This window comes from Seriola lalandi, unplaced genomic scaffold (assembly GCF_002814215.2).
Source record: "Seriola lalandi dorsalis isolate HSWRI2012SDOR001 ecotype SW California unplaced genomic scaffold, Sedor1 jcf7180002054689, whole genome shotgun sequence".
Lineage (NCBI taxonomy): Eukaryota > Metazoa > Chordata > Actinopteri > Carangiformes > Carangidae > Seriola > Seriola lalandi.
Window position 1 is genome coordinate 1,053,557 of NW_019525242.1, and position 15,529 is coordinate 1,069,085.

At 40.6% G+C, this 15,529-nt stretch overlaps 1 protein-coding gene across 6 annotated transcripts in view; it reads right to left on the reverse strand.

Moving 5' to 3' along the window:
• gulp1a (GULP PTB domain containing engulfment adaptor 1a) overlaps positions 1 to 15,529 on the reverse strand; it is an 86,230-nt gene that overhangs the window by 21,509 nt on the left and 49,192 nt on the right. For 3 of the 6 annotated variants that reach the window (XM_087178466.1, XM_023423141.2, XM_087178468.1), the window contains one exon: positions 7,915 to 7,995. In XM_087178466.1, the coding sequence (XP_087034592.1) occupies positions 7,915 to 7,942 (28 nt within the window). In that variant the 5' untranslated portion in view covers positions 7,943 to 7,995. Of the gene's footprint in view, positions 1 to 7,914; positions 7,996 to 13,603; positions 13,741 to 15,529 lie in introns of those variants that run through there. The other 3 variants (XM_023423139.2, XM_087178467.1, XM_087178469.1) reach the window with 3 other exon arrangements.

Genomic DNA, 15,529 nt, shown 5'->3' on the forward strand with positions numbered 1-15,529 from the left:
TTTACTATAAATTGGCAAGAACAAGAAGCTCTCACAGCCCAGATATACTGCAGGACAGCAGTTTGCTGTCTGTCTCCTCCAAATAGCCACCAAATTAACCAGATGAAAAACTCCACTTCTCTGTCTACTGTCTTGTCTCTGTTCCTTTTATGTGTTTGCTTTCTTTGTGGCATTTTCATCTCACTAAGACAGGTGGAATACAGATAAAACTTACTTTTATTGTAGTAATGACACTACTGTTACTACTTCTGATGAAAACAACAATAACAATAGCCCTGCTGTGTGTAAAGCATTATCTTTAGTGATGCTTAATTATCGTGCGATCATTACCATATTGTTGAGTGTTGTGGTCGCTCCTCTTTAACATTCTCTGAGTGTAGCCCTGAGCCTGAGTGCTGCGCTGTAAGTGCACAATTTTTCTATGGGGCCACAAGACGTGGGCAGGCAATAGCCTAATTCACTGCAGTGCTCAATCAATGACACACAATGAATTTGCTGGGTATGCACAGTTCTCCATCATGCAGAAGACAACCTCCATGCAGCGAGGACCTAAACCACACTTCGACCGAGGCCGGGTAAGACAGTTTTACTTTGAGATAAAGCATTTTAAACTGTGCGACTGTACCGGCACAAAAATCCATCCGACAAATGCCGTTTGATACACAAAATTAAGCCGTAGTAAGATGCAAAACAGGCCATGCTTCATGTTGCAATTACATAGAGATATTGACAGTATCTCCTTTGAGAGGATCTCAAGGCTTTGCCTCCACCATACAAGTATTTAGTGCTACAATTTAATACAATTCAATACTGCAACGCTGCAATCTACATGCACAGCCTTTCTCTGAGAGTAACAAATGAAAATGATGAGGTTCATGGTGGTAGCTCTTGTTGCAGTGCTGCAGTACTGGACTAAATAATATTGTAGTGTTTGTGCTTTTGTATCAAGCCCCTGTAAATTCATGTGAATTCATGTCTTCTCTGCTCTGCTCGGACGGTTTTGAAAGAGTTCAGTCAATTTAAAGGAATAATAATTTAGATTATATAGAGCCAAAAAAGGAAATGACTATGGATCATATGCAATGTCAGATGGCACTACAAAAACAACATGGTTAGAGCAGGCAGTGGTCCATGCAGCGCTGGACTCTGATGTCCTCCCAGTACAAGGCAATCAGACATGTATCAATGCTTTTTGTTGATTCTATCATCATGATGCATAGAGGACATCTGACCATAATAATGAAAAAGAAAAAAGCTTAAAAATAAGGGTGGTTGGTCTTCCAAAATAATCATGTCATGATTTGTGTTTTCCCAGTATACATTTAGCATTTATGCCATGAAGTTGCAATTACACGACTCTGCAGGGGGCTTTTAATTTGAAACCGGAGACGTGTAACAACATCTGACCGAGACGAGAGGGGGAGAGAGACAGAAGAGAAACAGAAAGAGATGAGAGAGAAAGGTAGATGTGAGATAGAGTTTTTTTATTAACTATTGATATTCACTCTGATTTCAACATAGTATGTGTGCGCACAAGGAGCTCTCTGCGTGTCTGTCATTCAGGCCCCCCTGTATTTCATCATTGAATACATATGAGTGGGGTTGTGCTGACCTGAGTGAAACACTCTCTCCAGATGCTTCCTTTTAAGGTGGTTGAATAGATTTGTCATATTAGCTCTGGAAGTGCCCACCGCTGCCCGACAAAGTTTACTGATCATTTTGCTTTGACAAATATCCCATAGTGCACAGTTAGTCCAGTCCTCTTTTTGGCATCAGCTCCTCATCCACCGTGCTGCTAGCTCACGCTGAACCTCATGGGCCCTGATGGGTTCAAATCAAGTCAAGTCAATTTTCATTTGTATAGTGCCAATTCACAACAGAAGTTATCTCAAGACACTTTCAAAATAGAGCAGGTCTAGACCTTCTCTTTATAATATTATTCACAGAAACCCAACAATTCCCACAAAGAGTGAGCGATAGGCGACAGTGGCAAGGAAAGACTTCTTTTTAAGAGGCTGAAACCTTTTAGGGAACTGGACTCAGGGTGGGGGGCATCTGCCTCGACTGGCTGGGTTGTAGAGATAGATTATGCATTAGGCAGCTTCAGTACTACTACTTAGGATGCTTTCAACTGCTGATGACCTTGCAGACACACTGTGAGTATCAAAACAACCTACCTAAAGTATGTAGAAAAATGACTTTACTGATGATTTTTCCTCTTTTCTGGGCTTCACACACAATCAGGGTAAACAGGCAAGCTGTAACCATGGTTACACCAACAGTGTGAGAGGGTAGTAAGAAATCAATGCTTTATCTTACATTAACTGCATCTAATAGGGACATGGGATGGTATCTGGCCAATCAGCACAGCCATATAGTAGGAAATCATTCTGTTGGTTTGTGAACACAGTGTGGATCCATGTTATTATTATCATTATTATTATCATTATTATTATTATTATTATTATTATTATTATTATTATTATTATTAGGGTAGACAGTTGGTACATTGGTAAAATGTCATGATTCACTTGAAGACTCGATCGTGGGCATCTTCAAAATCGATCCTGATATGAACTTGTCAGATAGCCCACCCTTACCTCTAAATGACGGGACTATCACAGTCCTGACAAATAAGTATCTCATGCTTGTCTGTGACCATACCAGCACACTCCATCCAACCATCGTGGTAGGTTTCGTTTCACCAGCTATCATTAGCTTCTGACACCATTTCCAAAAAAAGTCACTGTTCAAGACAAAGTTTGAGAAAATAATCAAAGAGAATCTGAGCTTTTATTTTGTTCCAGCAGCTGAAACAGGTGACCCTGACTGTGTCACCAGTACACCTCACCAGCTCTGGTTCCCACTGCTGCAGGAACATCCAGGGTAAACAGTGCACTGTCCTTGTCTCCTGTATAATCACAGAACATTGGACCAATATATTGGGGCTCCTCTTCTGCACCAACATCACTAATCTTCAGCAACCATCTGTTGGTTTGACACAACTGTAATATATTCATTCCTGCAGTCCATCAGCTCAGACACTCTGCAGCTCATTACAGTGACCTGCAATGACACTAACCTACATCTCTAAAGTTATGATACCAAACACACACACACACACACACACACACACACACACACACACACACACATACACACTGTGGATTCAGTGTGTGTTTCCAATCACGGAGAGAATTAACATGTGAGTTTCTTAATACATCACCAGCACAGTGTGACATTATAACTGGACAATCAACAACAATCATCACTTTAACTGTAAAAATCAAAAGCTAAAGCTAACCTTTGCATGACACTGTGAAGAAAAGTCGACAATTCTCTACACTTACACTAAACTTTATATTGATAAATATGTCGAGTCCCCCGACAGCTCAAAAGTGTGTTTTGCGAATTGTGGGTTCACCTGGATGTTTGGCCTTGACTCTGAGGAATGACGTGTGTGTCTGTGCAGAGTTTGACATTAGGAGGCTGTTTTCACATCCATCTGCTGAAGGGAAATATTCCTCTGTGCTCCCTTTAACTCTGGATTTAAGCTGTGTTGATTTGTTACTTATCACAACTGTTTTGGAAGCCAATCATTGACCACAGTCTAACTTAGACAAGTGTGATATGGAAACTTGAAACCACCGGTGCACTCACGCACACACGCACGCATGCACACGCACACTGAAAATGAACTTCTCAGTAGGGTTGCTACCTTCTATGTGAAGAAATAAGTTGGGTCTCCCAATCAGCCCTGAATCTTGACGGCCTCGTACGTTTCACTTGCAGACGTTCAGACATCATTACTGACATCAACCACTGACATGTGATGTGTATTTTCTCCCAGCACGCAGAGCTTGTCAGTCTACTGCTCTCTGATAAACTTGTAAGCTACTACAACTGGTTTGGTTTTAAATGACATTATTCACAGCACTTTGAGGACATTATTTTAGTTTATATTTAGTTTATAAATGAAATGACGTGTACAAAAATACGGGACACATTGAGTCCCACTGCATTTTATTTTCAAATACAAGACAATCTCGTATTACATGGGACAAGTGGAGACCTAAAGTAGGAGACGTCTTGTGTCCTTGTGTTGAACTTTTACAAGAAAAATATCCAAAGATTCTGGATGCAAATTCAACTTTTTAAATAAGTAATTTAAATTTGTTGTGGAAAAACATATGAGACACTAATTATTATTCAAAGTAGTGCTAGAACTTTTAAAACAGAATTGGTAATATAACATAATAAGCAACTGGTGAGTGTTTTTCTCTTTCAGATTTCTGTATCAGACCATCATCAGCTGGCTACAAACCTCGGAGCAGGTTACACTGCTGGTACATAACATTCTGTTGAGTAATGTTTTCAAAACTGCTGCTCTGCAGCTCACCAAAAAGGTCCACATGACTTCTGTGGAGTCAAACTTTTCAGTGCGAGTCACGTCCAAGAGCATGGGGCAATAAACATAGGAGATAAAAATGATCAAGATCCCTGCTGGCATTACCTGCCAGACGTGATCAAGCCCAAAAACACTGCCAGACGCAGAGATAAAGGAGGAGGTAAATCAGTGGAGCAGATCTGTCATCAGTGCCAGCCTTCACTCTCTCAGCCAAAAGCAGCCAGGAGGAGGCAAGGTGCAAAAAATGATTGATAAATAAGAACCTTTGGACATTTATACACATATTTGCCTGTATGTCGACTATTCCGAGTTATTACCAGCTGAGGAGCGAACGAGAGCAATGACAGACAAGCTGAAAACCACCCTGTTGCCTTATTTCTTTTTGTGTAAAACAAATAAATCAAAAATATTCTTAACTAAACAAACAAAGAAAAACTAAATGGAAGGAAGTAATATTATCAGCAACAAAAACACAAAGCAGGGAGTTCAGCAGAGACTGAATAATTCACTCTGTTGTGAAATCATTGGCAAATAAACCTTTGTTCAGCTCTTGTGGGAGGTTGTTAGCTGCAAATAAAATGCTGCACATCAGATGATATTTCCGACTGATGTGACTTTTATCAACAACTGTAGTTTGGTGAAGACTGAAACATGTTGTGTTGCCAGAGGAATCAAATCACTGCATTATACACAAGAAACAGATCTATTAAATCTATTCTAAAGCAGTTCAAAGTCCCTGCCCCCACCACTACCCCTCCCAGAGGAGCAACTGCACCATGCATCCGCTTATCTTCCTCATCATCCAGATAGCAGCTCATTCAAACACCAATTTAAACCTCATATCAATGCCTTCATTCAGATTTGTACATCAAAATCTTCAGAGGATAAACATTCATCAACATTCAGTTTGATTTGCAACGGTAAACTTGGAATATCACGGTCCACTGAGCAGGCATGCAGTAAGCAAAATATACGGAGTATATTTCTAATGTCGAGGTTCATGCTCTCGAATAAAAAAAAAACAAAAAACGCCTAGTCTTTCTGGGAAGGAAAAAGCTTTTATTTTGCTACCTGTTGGGGACCTTTTGGCATCATTTGCTACAGACTGACTGTAACAGATGTTGCAGGAATTAAATCTAGAGAGAAGCCTAAGGGTCAGGCATCTGTTGGTGTTTCGACGTATTAGTGCATGGTGGAGGTCAGGAAACCGCTGTCCTTCTCTGAGTGGAAAAAGGCTTTAACGCACTATTATGGCAGATGGTTGAATGGATTCACCCGTGGCGGCTCCCTACAGCTGCAAAGAAATGGACAATGTGTGCTATGGCCTCTCTGGGAGATTTTGATGAGAGAACACTTTCCTGTCTTTGCGTTTTGCAGGGGCCCCTCATCATATGCCTGCTGCCAAAGCCAACTTTAAGACGGTGCCTTGTTCCAACTACATTTGTCTTTTTCCAACATGCCCTCACTATATAGCAGAGGTCACTAATAGGCGGACCGCGGTCCAGATCCAGACCAAGACGCCATCCTATCTGCCCCCGGACTGTAACCTATATATCATTCAGCAGTATTAAGTTTTGAGGGAGTGTTTCTATTTTACGCGGTGCAGCTTATCTATCCTTTACGGCACTGGTCACATGGCGCTACTCGGCCAATCATTGCGTTATGAGTCAGTGAGTGAGAAACACACACAGGGGAAAGTGGAATATAAGGAGGAATGAAAGAGGAAATGACGTGTTGAAGCTGTTCAGTTGTTAAGATGTGTTGAGATTGTTTATTATATAAATGGCTCGGACTGTTGGTTTAGTGTTGGAGTTAACCAACAAAAACGTAACGTCAAGCTACACTTTTTATTTCATTAAGCACTGTGTTATCTAGTTATTACTTATTACAGCTGTTATTTTCTTTGAAATGGTAAAAGAACATTTAGTTATTATCATTCTATTATATAAAGAAGGTATTATCATTATTATTTTATAATATTTTGAATTTTTTATTGGGCTACACACACGCACACACACACACACACACACACACATAGAAAATTTGTCTGACTGGACCCCTTTGAATTTTAATTGAACACCCCTGCAATATGTGCACAGGCATGCACAAATACATCAGCTGAAATTCACAGAAATCAAATCCCAGTTAAATATGAGAGGATGGAGCTGCATTTCCATTACACACAATCAGCGGGGAAATTTAATGCAAGGTGAGGAGGGGAGTGTCTGCCCTCCCTGATTACCATCTTTAGCTCCTAAAATAGAGGAACTAATGGGGGAAAGTGAATTATAACACCCAAATATCATTAAAGCCCGGTGCACCACCTGGGCCCCGGACACTTTTCCCATCACCGTCCGAGGTTTCTCCAGGTCTGTTGATTCACACCGGAGGGAGGTGGACAGATGGTGGTAAACACATCAAACTGTTTTGCAGACTGCAGTCCCACATCTCCCCCTCCTCTGCATTTGGGCAGGGTCACCTCAAGACTCTGTAGCGTGGCACAACCCTCTTCACTGCCTAACAGTCAGAGAGGCACGGCAGGATGCGCAGTGTATGTTGTTATGACTCCTGTCATTTAATTTTACTGCCCGTATTAATAGGTTTGTTGTCCTTCATAGCTTTGTGGGATGAATCATTTTATGTTTGGGTTGTTTTATTGCAGCCTGTGTCGCTCAAACAGTCTTTGATGCTGCCCAGTGGCATGGGTTTTATCTAAAACATAAAGTTATTTCACCAAACAAAAATGATAAACATATACATCACTCAGTTCTTTTGTTCTTTGTTGTTTTTCATGAGAGCTTTAAAGTGCGAGGACTTCATAGTCCTGCCAAATGAATGGACTGTACGTGGCTAAAATTGAGGAAAAATTCAAATTCTCCATTTCAGACATTCACCAAAAACGTTTATGTCCTTGATTCACAAGTGAGTTTCTAAATCTTGATGAGCATAAAATCAAAAGAGGAACATTGAGCACTTCATCTAGATGCAACTCTTTTATCTCACACTGTGACATGTAGAGAAATTTATTTGATTTCAGAGAAAAACTTAAAAAGAGTTTTTAAAAAATATCTTGAAGTATACTGAGGATGTTCAGCACTAAAGGTCCCATATAGTCTAAAGGTATATGTCCATGTGTTCTTTGATTATAGATCAGGTCTAGGTTCTATATTAACACTGTGAAAGTATCAAAGTTCTCCCTGTATTCAGACACTGAGCCCATCCTCCGATTGGTTCACTGACTTGTTGTTCCTACATCTCCAAAGAGAAGCCTGAGAGAGGAGATGTAAAACTACACTGAGATGGTTTTTGATTCTTAAAATCACAAATATATCTTGAATGAATCAACACTTCAAATAAAACACAGGAGACCCAGCAAAAATTGGACAAACTGATAGAAACAACAATGTTTCCTCTGTCAGACCTCTGAGAGAAGACACTGTTGAAGCTAAAATAGGCTGAGCTGAATCCCACAAACTCGGGGAGAAGCGTCGGTTATTTTTGCTTACCTTTTTTCCTGTTGAAGGCGCGGTTCATAGTGGAAAATGTGCGTCTCTGAGTTCCCTCCTGAGTTGCTGCCAATATTCCACCTGGAAAAGCAGCAGGAAGAAGGGGGATAAAAATGGCATTGACCTCAAGACTTCACAATAAAAGGCAGAAAGAGTCTGACGTTTTCTTCAGGGAGTGAGGCAATGTTTAAGCTGTCAGAATGTGTTCAAATTAAAGTCTTAGTCTTCCTGAATTACCCTTTTGTTTACCTCTGGGCTACATCACACTCATCATTTATGGAGTCTGTAGCCCTGACCTTGTAGTGTTGATAATAAAGCCCTCAATGCCCTCACTGCTTCACAGCATAGGACAGTGATTTCTATCACAGGCGAGTCATCATGTTGCACAGTAACATCCTCTTTCACATTCAGTGTCTTTATGTTCAATCCACTAATACACACTCAGCTACACACACACACACACACACACACACACACACACACATACATTTACATGGCACACAACTTCATCCATTTCCCTGAAGTTCAGTGACCACAACAGATGCCAGCGTGTTGTTACTAATCATCTCCAGATTTATGACAGCAGTTAAATGGTCTCACACAAAAACAACACTAGTGTGCATTATTATTCTGCTTGTACTGACAAAGTCTGAGAGATGAATGCGGTGAGTTTCCTGTCTCCTTGCTGCAGTAGCAGCAGTGTAGCCTTGATATGCCCTAACACACAAACTGGTACAGTGGATCCACACTGTTTCTACGTTACAGCAAAGGCAGCAATCTCCCCTACAGACGTAAATGTAAATGTCCGGCTCCACGGCGTCTCCAAAATGTGACTCTTTTGCTTTGACTGCTTTCAGGCCTTTGCATCAATTCCCCATGAGAGCTTAGCAATCTTGTGGTACCACAAGGACAAAGTGTCCAGGACGAGGTATCTGTCAGCTCGCTGCACGATCAATATTCTTTACTCTTTAACTGTGGGAAAATATGCAAGACTTGCTCCATAACAGCTATTTCAGTCTTTGCCTTTGCAAACAAATTAACTTGTGCCTGGACTATTTACAAAATGAATTGAAAATTTCCTTCTCTGGCATTTTCCATTTATCACGGAAAGTCTGAGTCATTATACATTTTTAGTGGGGGGTGGGGATCATGCTCATGCCTAACAACCAAACTGCCAAAATGTTACATCCTCCAAAAACACTGCTTTAATTTTAGAAACATTGCTTTATTTATATATAAAAAAAAAAGGATCCACTGGCTCTGGGTAGTCCCATAAAAATGTAATTTTCTTTTCATGGCAAAAGACTCTGTCGTAAGGAGATATTTCTGCAACCTTCAGCCGACGTAGGCTTGAGATTTTTTAACATAACTCTTTGCAAAAGTATGTGAAATTGAGATGTAAGAGAGATCTAATCAAAGAGATTAATCATGCAACCCCCGTATCTCTCTTAAATCATGACAGCTTCACACAAAGGCCTTCATGTATCAGCGGTCTGCATGGGTTGAAAAAATACTGGATCTGATATGAAACACACCTGCATAAATTAATTCCAAAATAACTGGAGCCTCATCTGAAAGGGACCCGAGGACAGACAGACCTGATTCAAACACCTACGGATTATTAGACCTGATCCAAAATGCAGTGGGACTGAACGGACCCAGTATCATGAAATGATACAAGTCATTACAGTTCATTCATGTTGCATCACCAAACTTTTTCTCCTGTGATGACTTTTAGACATCATGTGATCAGACCTCATAATCTACTCATGTATTACAAATATTAACGCACAAGCCTGAGATGTAAAGCAACACAGTGACACCCTACAAGACCAGATTTGAATGAATATATTTTGGATCCAGCCCCACAAGGTTGTTATCATGAACTAAAACAAAATAATGTAAACTAACTGTGAAAAAAACATTTCTGTTAACTGAAATAAAACATTTTATTGACTTTGTCAATAAGCCTGGTATGTTGGGTGCATATTAAATCTATCTTCAAATTTTTTTCAGCTGTGCCAGATGGAGCAGTATCTTAGCAGCTGTCTGGCTCTCAGCGAACGACCAGTACATGTGCACTTTAAGTGTCCAAAACATTCACTGTATTAACGATGTTAAGTACAACACATGAAGTATTTTCTTGTTAATTAACTGCAATCATGAGCCATAGAGCTGCAGCATCCACAACGAGTGCTGGGCAGTCCATGAGTTAATGTTGAGTTGGTTCATCTAAATGAATCAAACCTCTTTTGACTCCACCTGCATCTTACCTCAGAAGCACATTACACACACATTTTGCACTAAAGGCTGCATCTTGTGTCGACTGTTTACATGTTTGTGCCCATTTCTGTATTTTATGTTGTTGTTGTTGTTGTGTCCAGTTGAAAACGCTGACTACCACACTTCTTTTATGGTTGTGTTTTGTGGTTGTTCATCTGTCCTCAGTGAATACAGTTTTAAAACGCTTTGATGTTTTGTTGAGTTTTTATTACACAATACTTTTTCAGACCTTTTTGAATCTCGCCCCAGACAAATCCCCTATATTACAAAAAATAAAAACAAATACCAACACTGAAACTAATAAACACAGAACTAAAACTAACAGACCTGCTTTAAAAATGAATTCAAACTAAACTGAAAACAGAAAGCCACAACGAAATAAAAATTAAAACTATGGAAAAATCCAAAACTATTATCACCTTGCACCGTGCTCATGTAGCAGGTCAGAAGAAGAACACCTCTACCACGGATGACCTTCATGTATAATACTTACTACCTCAGTGTCTTCTATGTGTTTTAGCTGCAGTAAAAAAATATATAAATGACTTCCATTATCAAATTCATTGGCTTACTTTGATTAAACTGCTCCTCCCTCTCACACAGTTGGTGCCTGTTTCATAACCTGACACTGCAACAAACACCGGTTATGAGTTTGACATAAATGACGCCATTCAGAAGATATGCTTTTATGTAAAAGGCATCATCAACAAATAGAGAGAGAAGATAAAAACTGAAGTATGCGAAAACAAGTTGATCGCTGTATTAACATAGGAGGTTAATGGGTGATTAGTTTGGACTGAGTAGCAGTGAGGTGCCATTACAAAATGATAGTGAGTCAAATATCTTTATCGCTGCTGGGAGGAACTGGTGACAACAACAAACCATCCATAAAGATAGAGCTCCACTCATTTCTGAATGTGGATTGAAGAGTCTCTGCATCGATAAACAACTGTCTCCTTAAACTGAAAAATGAAAAGCCCTTAGCTGTACATTATACATAATAAGGCACAAAATGATAAATGGCACATATAACTGAGGGTAATGTGGTTTGCAGATACAAATACGATGCATGTCTGTGGGTTCTCACTGAGAGGGGATACTTTGCTGCAACACAGGCTCGGGAAAGGGCTGAAGAAAAATCTAAATGGAACAAGCTTCAGGGTGGGGACTGGGACATTCCTCAGTCTGCCAAAACCGAATATCTCGGCTGCAGGAAAAAAAAAAAAAAAAGACAACTTGTGTTTCTTATTTACAGGTCAGGTCAACGTGCTGCTGCTGCTGAAAGCATTGCATGGGCAGATGGACAAGGACACTAGTACTGTTTACATTTCACTAAAGACAGGGAGAGTGGATTCTGCAGATCTCAGCACCAAACTACGCCGCAGTATCTGGACTGCCAAATTCAGACCTTGGCAGTGGTGGCCTTGGTCCTCAGCACTGTTTTGGATTTAAGTGCACTGTTGCCTTTCTTCCTCAAAGCAAGTTAGATATGCAGAGGGGTCCAAACGTCTGAGACCACTTTCCCATTCATGCTTCAAAAGAGCGTTAGCAAAATACAGCTTCCCTTTAATGGTCTGTGGTTTTTATGTAGTGTCATAATGTTCTGTTTTCTTTTAATCAAATCTAGGGAGAGAGGAGTGTCAGTGTGGATCTTTTGTGACAGGAAGTATGGAGGGGGATTTGGAGAGCCTCTCTTCATTTCCATCATGAACATTAAAAAAAGTATTTCCAACCACAGGCAGCCCTCTCGTGGTGTGGTACACCTGAGAAATGCAGCCAAAATAGACACAAAAAATGAAATAAGCTCTTGCTAGAGCTGTGTTCTAGTGTGTTAAAAAAGGACTGCAAGGCATGCTGGGATTCTCAGAGTGAAATGGGTGACAACAAACAAAGGATTGTAAATTGATCAGGCTTTTTATTTTACTGAATCATTAGAAAAATGTGAATGGGCCCTTTAAAAATCACCATTAAGAGCTTTAAATTCTTAAAGCAGAACTGGCCTGGGTTCAGCAGCCACAGTGGAAAGGTCTGGCTCGCTTTCTGTTTGTTTGTGGCACACCTGACACCTGACTTTGATGTCACTCATGTTGATTGACAGCTGCTGTGTTCAGCCTGTTTTAATCGCTTCCTGTCTGGTGATTCAACGGCACCCCCTCGGGAGAACTGCCAACCCCAAGACGCATGCACACACACACACACACACACACACTCATACACAGTCTTTACACTGAGCTGCAAACTTCCTCTGTCTCCTTTCGATGTTTACCCGCTGGGGTGGAAGCACCAGGTTACGTCTGCTCAGTTCTTCACCAGAGGAGTGTGTGTGTGTGTGTATATAAGTACACATGCACACACTGCATGAAATGTGCTTAAAGTCTCTCCAGAACAGAGCCCATACCGGGCTCAGAGTACACTCAGCTGACTTAACACATCACTTTTAGCCTCCATTATTATGAAGGCAACATTATTCGGTTTAATCACAAACGGAAATGGACACACAAACCACAGTTAAATGGCAATTACACAAGATACTGAAACACAGAAACACAAAATGATTACGCTTAAAGAAACTTTATAATATACTTATACCCCTTTAGGTATATAACCCATTACATTTCCATAATATGAAGTCTGAATCGTGTTCCCGGAGTTTGAGTCACAACAGGGGAAAACACAAGGCAGCACTTCATTTCACAACAACAATAACCATGTCCAGAGTCTGACAATTCACCTTCAGTGACTCAAACATTTGGAATTCAGTTCGGGAAAAGAGTCTGTGTTGAAATGACCCTGCATGTGAAGTCGTCTCCCAAACCCAAACAACAGTCTAAGAAAGATAATGAATCTAAATGCAGAAGTTTGACAAAAGTTAATGTTTAAAAGGGCTTATTTAAAAACAAAAGGAAAGGAAAAAAAAGGAAAGAAAGACAGCAAAGTTAATGTTCCATTTATAAATGCCTCTCAGCCACACACTAATCTGACCCATATGCACTAAAAAGGCAGCAGGCTTTTAACATGGGATAGAAGCGGCGCATGCACTGTGGTCCCAACATAATGCCTCAGAAAAGAAAATCAACAAAGATCCTTTGTTTTCTCCACTTTGCTCTGGAATCTCGCTCGATAAATGCAGCACATAAAACATCGCGATTACAATCTTTTTTCTTTTTTTTTATAAATTTTGTCCCAGAATTCCTCGGTTGAAGCGACCGTGGTTGTCTTGGTGTCTGATCTAAAAGCCAGGCTTGCTCTCTCACAGCCCGGCACTTTAACTCCTGTGGATCAAATGCTGCACTCTGACACAGTTTATCCAGGAAAAGCACCGTTACCCTTTACAGGGAGAAAATATAAAAGATCTATGGAGAGAAACATGCAAACAACAAAAGAGCTTCAGATAAACGCTACTTACTTGCCTTCAAACTGAGGAGGAATAGTGAAGAGGAAGTTCCAGCAGATCTTAATAGTTTTCAGCTGTGGGCCAGATGGTGGTACACTAAGGACTGCAGCAAGGAGAGATGATGGGGTTTGCAAACTCAACAAGAAGCTTTTTCGCCTAGACACATGATACTTGACATTCAAACTCAACTTCCTCCGCCCACAGTTTGTCCAAAGTGGATTCTTTAGGAGTTTTGCATGTGCAGAAAAGAGACCCCTTTCGACAGGAACAGTTTCTGTGGCATACCAGAGATGACCTATAAAAGCCAACGAGCCAGAGGTTGCAGTCTGACCCCCTTGCTGCAGTGTGTGATTCATCATCACACTGTGTGCACTGGCAACGGCCTTAGGTCAGCAAGTTGACATCAGTCAAAACAGCAGCATGGCCAAAACATTATGAAGTAAAAGTCACACTACTTCTCCAACACAAAGGCCCTGGAAGCCTCCCTGTGAGATTATGTCAACTTAATAACAGCCTTCCCTGTTCCACTGCAGTCCAGAAACACTGAGGGCTGGAAAGTGTGTCAGTGTGTGTGTGTGATACCGCGTTAAAATCTCACACTTTGTCGTGCTTTCTAATCACACGGAGATGAACTGTCTAGGACACCGTCACGATGCCGGAACTCCACATTTTGTATCTCCTCTCCGCATCGTAAACTTCACGCAAATGTTTTCTCCCGGAAGTCTAATCAGGAAACTCTCTGTCTGACTCTACATCCTTCACAGCCTTTCAAGTGCGTCCGAGAAGCATGACTACTTAATGAACACTTTTATCAAGAGTTAAAACAGAATTTTAAAAGAGTATATGTACCTTTACAACAAAGAAAGACAATACTGATGTTTACTGATGTTTAGTGACCTGGTTACTGTCAATCTGTTTGTTAATAAAATGTCAAATAATCAAATTATCAAATTTCATACAACATAACATACACTTAATATATTTTCAGAACAAAATATTGTAACGAAATCGTAATTTACAGGAGCTCCAGAAGTGTCTGACGTCTGTGAAGTAGATCAGACAGCACACAGCCTCTGACTCAAGCTCTGGAGTGAATGTACAAAACATCACCGAGCACATATAATATAATGAAGTGTCCTCATAACTGTTAATAGTAAACTTTTTCTGGTGACACTAAAAAACAAAAACAAAGATAAAAAACTAAGAAAGACAATACAGATGAACAAACTTGGGAGAAAAGTGAAGTTTTGTTAAGAAAGAATGAAGAGGAAGTTAAAATAAACGGATCAGACCTCTTCATAAAAATGCTGGAGATGCACAGCTGTCTGTGGTCGAGAGCTGCAGTGGAATTTTAAATATTGGGCTTTAGCCGGTTTCCCAACAATAGAGACATTCATCCAAATATAATGGGCATACTTTGGACCTACAGCACATTTATTCATGTGTGCATTAGCATCGATGTGGATAAACATGACCAAAGTGCATTGTGTATTTTGCACGTGAGCTTTAAAGAGCTGCAGTAAAATGTTTTGTGTGCGGAAGGGGAAAAATACCTTCGCCATCGTTTTTGAAAGACACCCCAAAGGTCACGAACACTTGCCAGACAATTTATGAAGGACACTCCGAGCAAAAGGAGGGCACCTCTTGTTCTTGTTCTTTTTTAAAAGCATCTGGTTAGAGGTTCAGCTCGGTCGGGGCCTTGGGTGGTGGTGTGTTCTTGCCGGCCAGCAGAATTTCTTTTGGGTTTCTGCCTGAGAGAGCGTTTAAAACAGGGAGGGGTCTCAGGATTTGAGCTGTTCACACTTTATTTTTCTAAGGTTTTTCTATGCTCTGCCCTGTATCATTTCATGTTTGCGTCTTGTATGAACAGCTGTGGTGGTGTAAGGAAAGTGGCTGGCCCAGACACTTTCCGGGAAAGTGGGGCCCTTTATGCTGCAC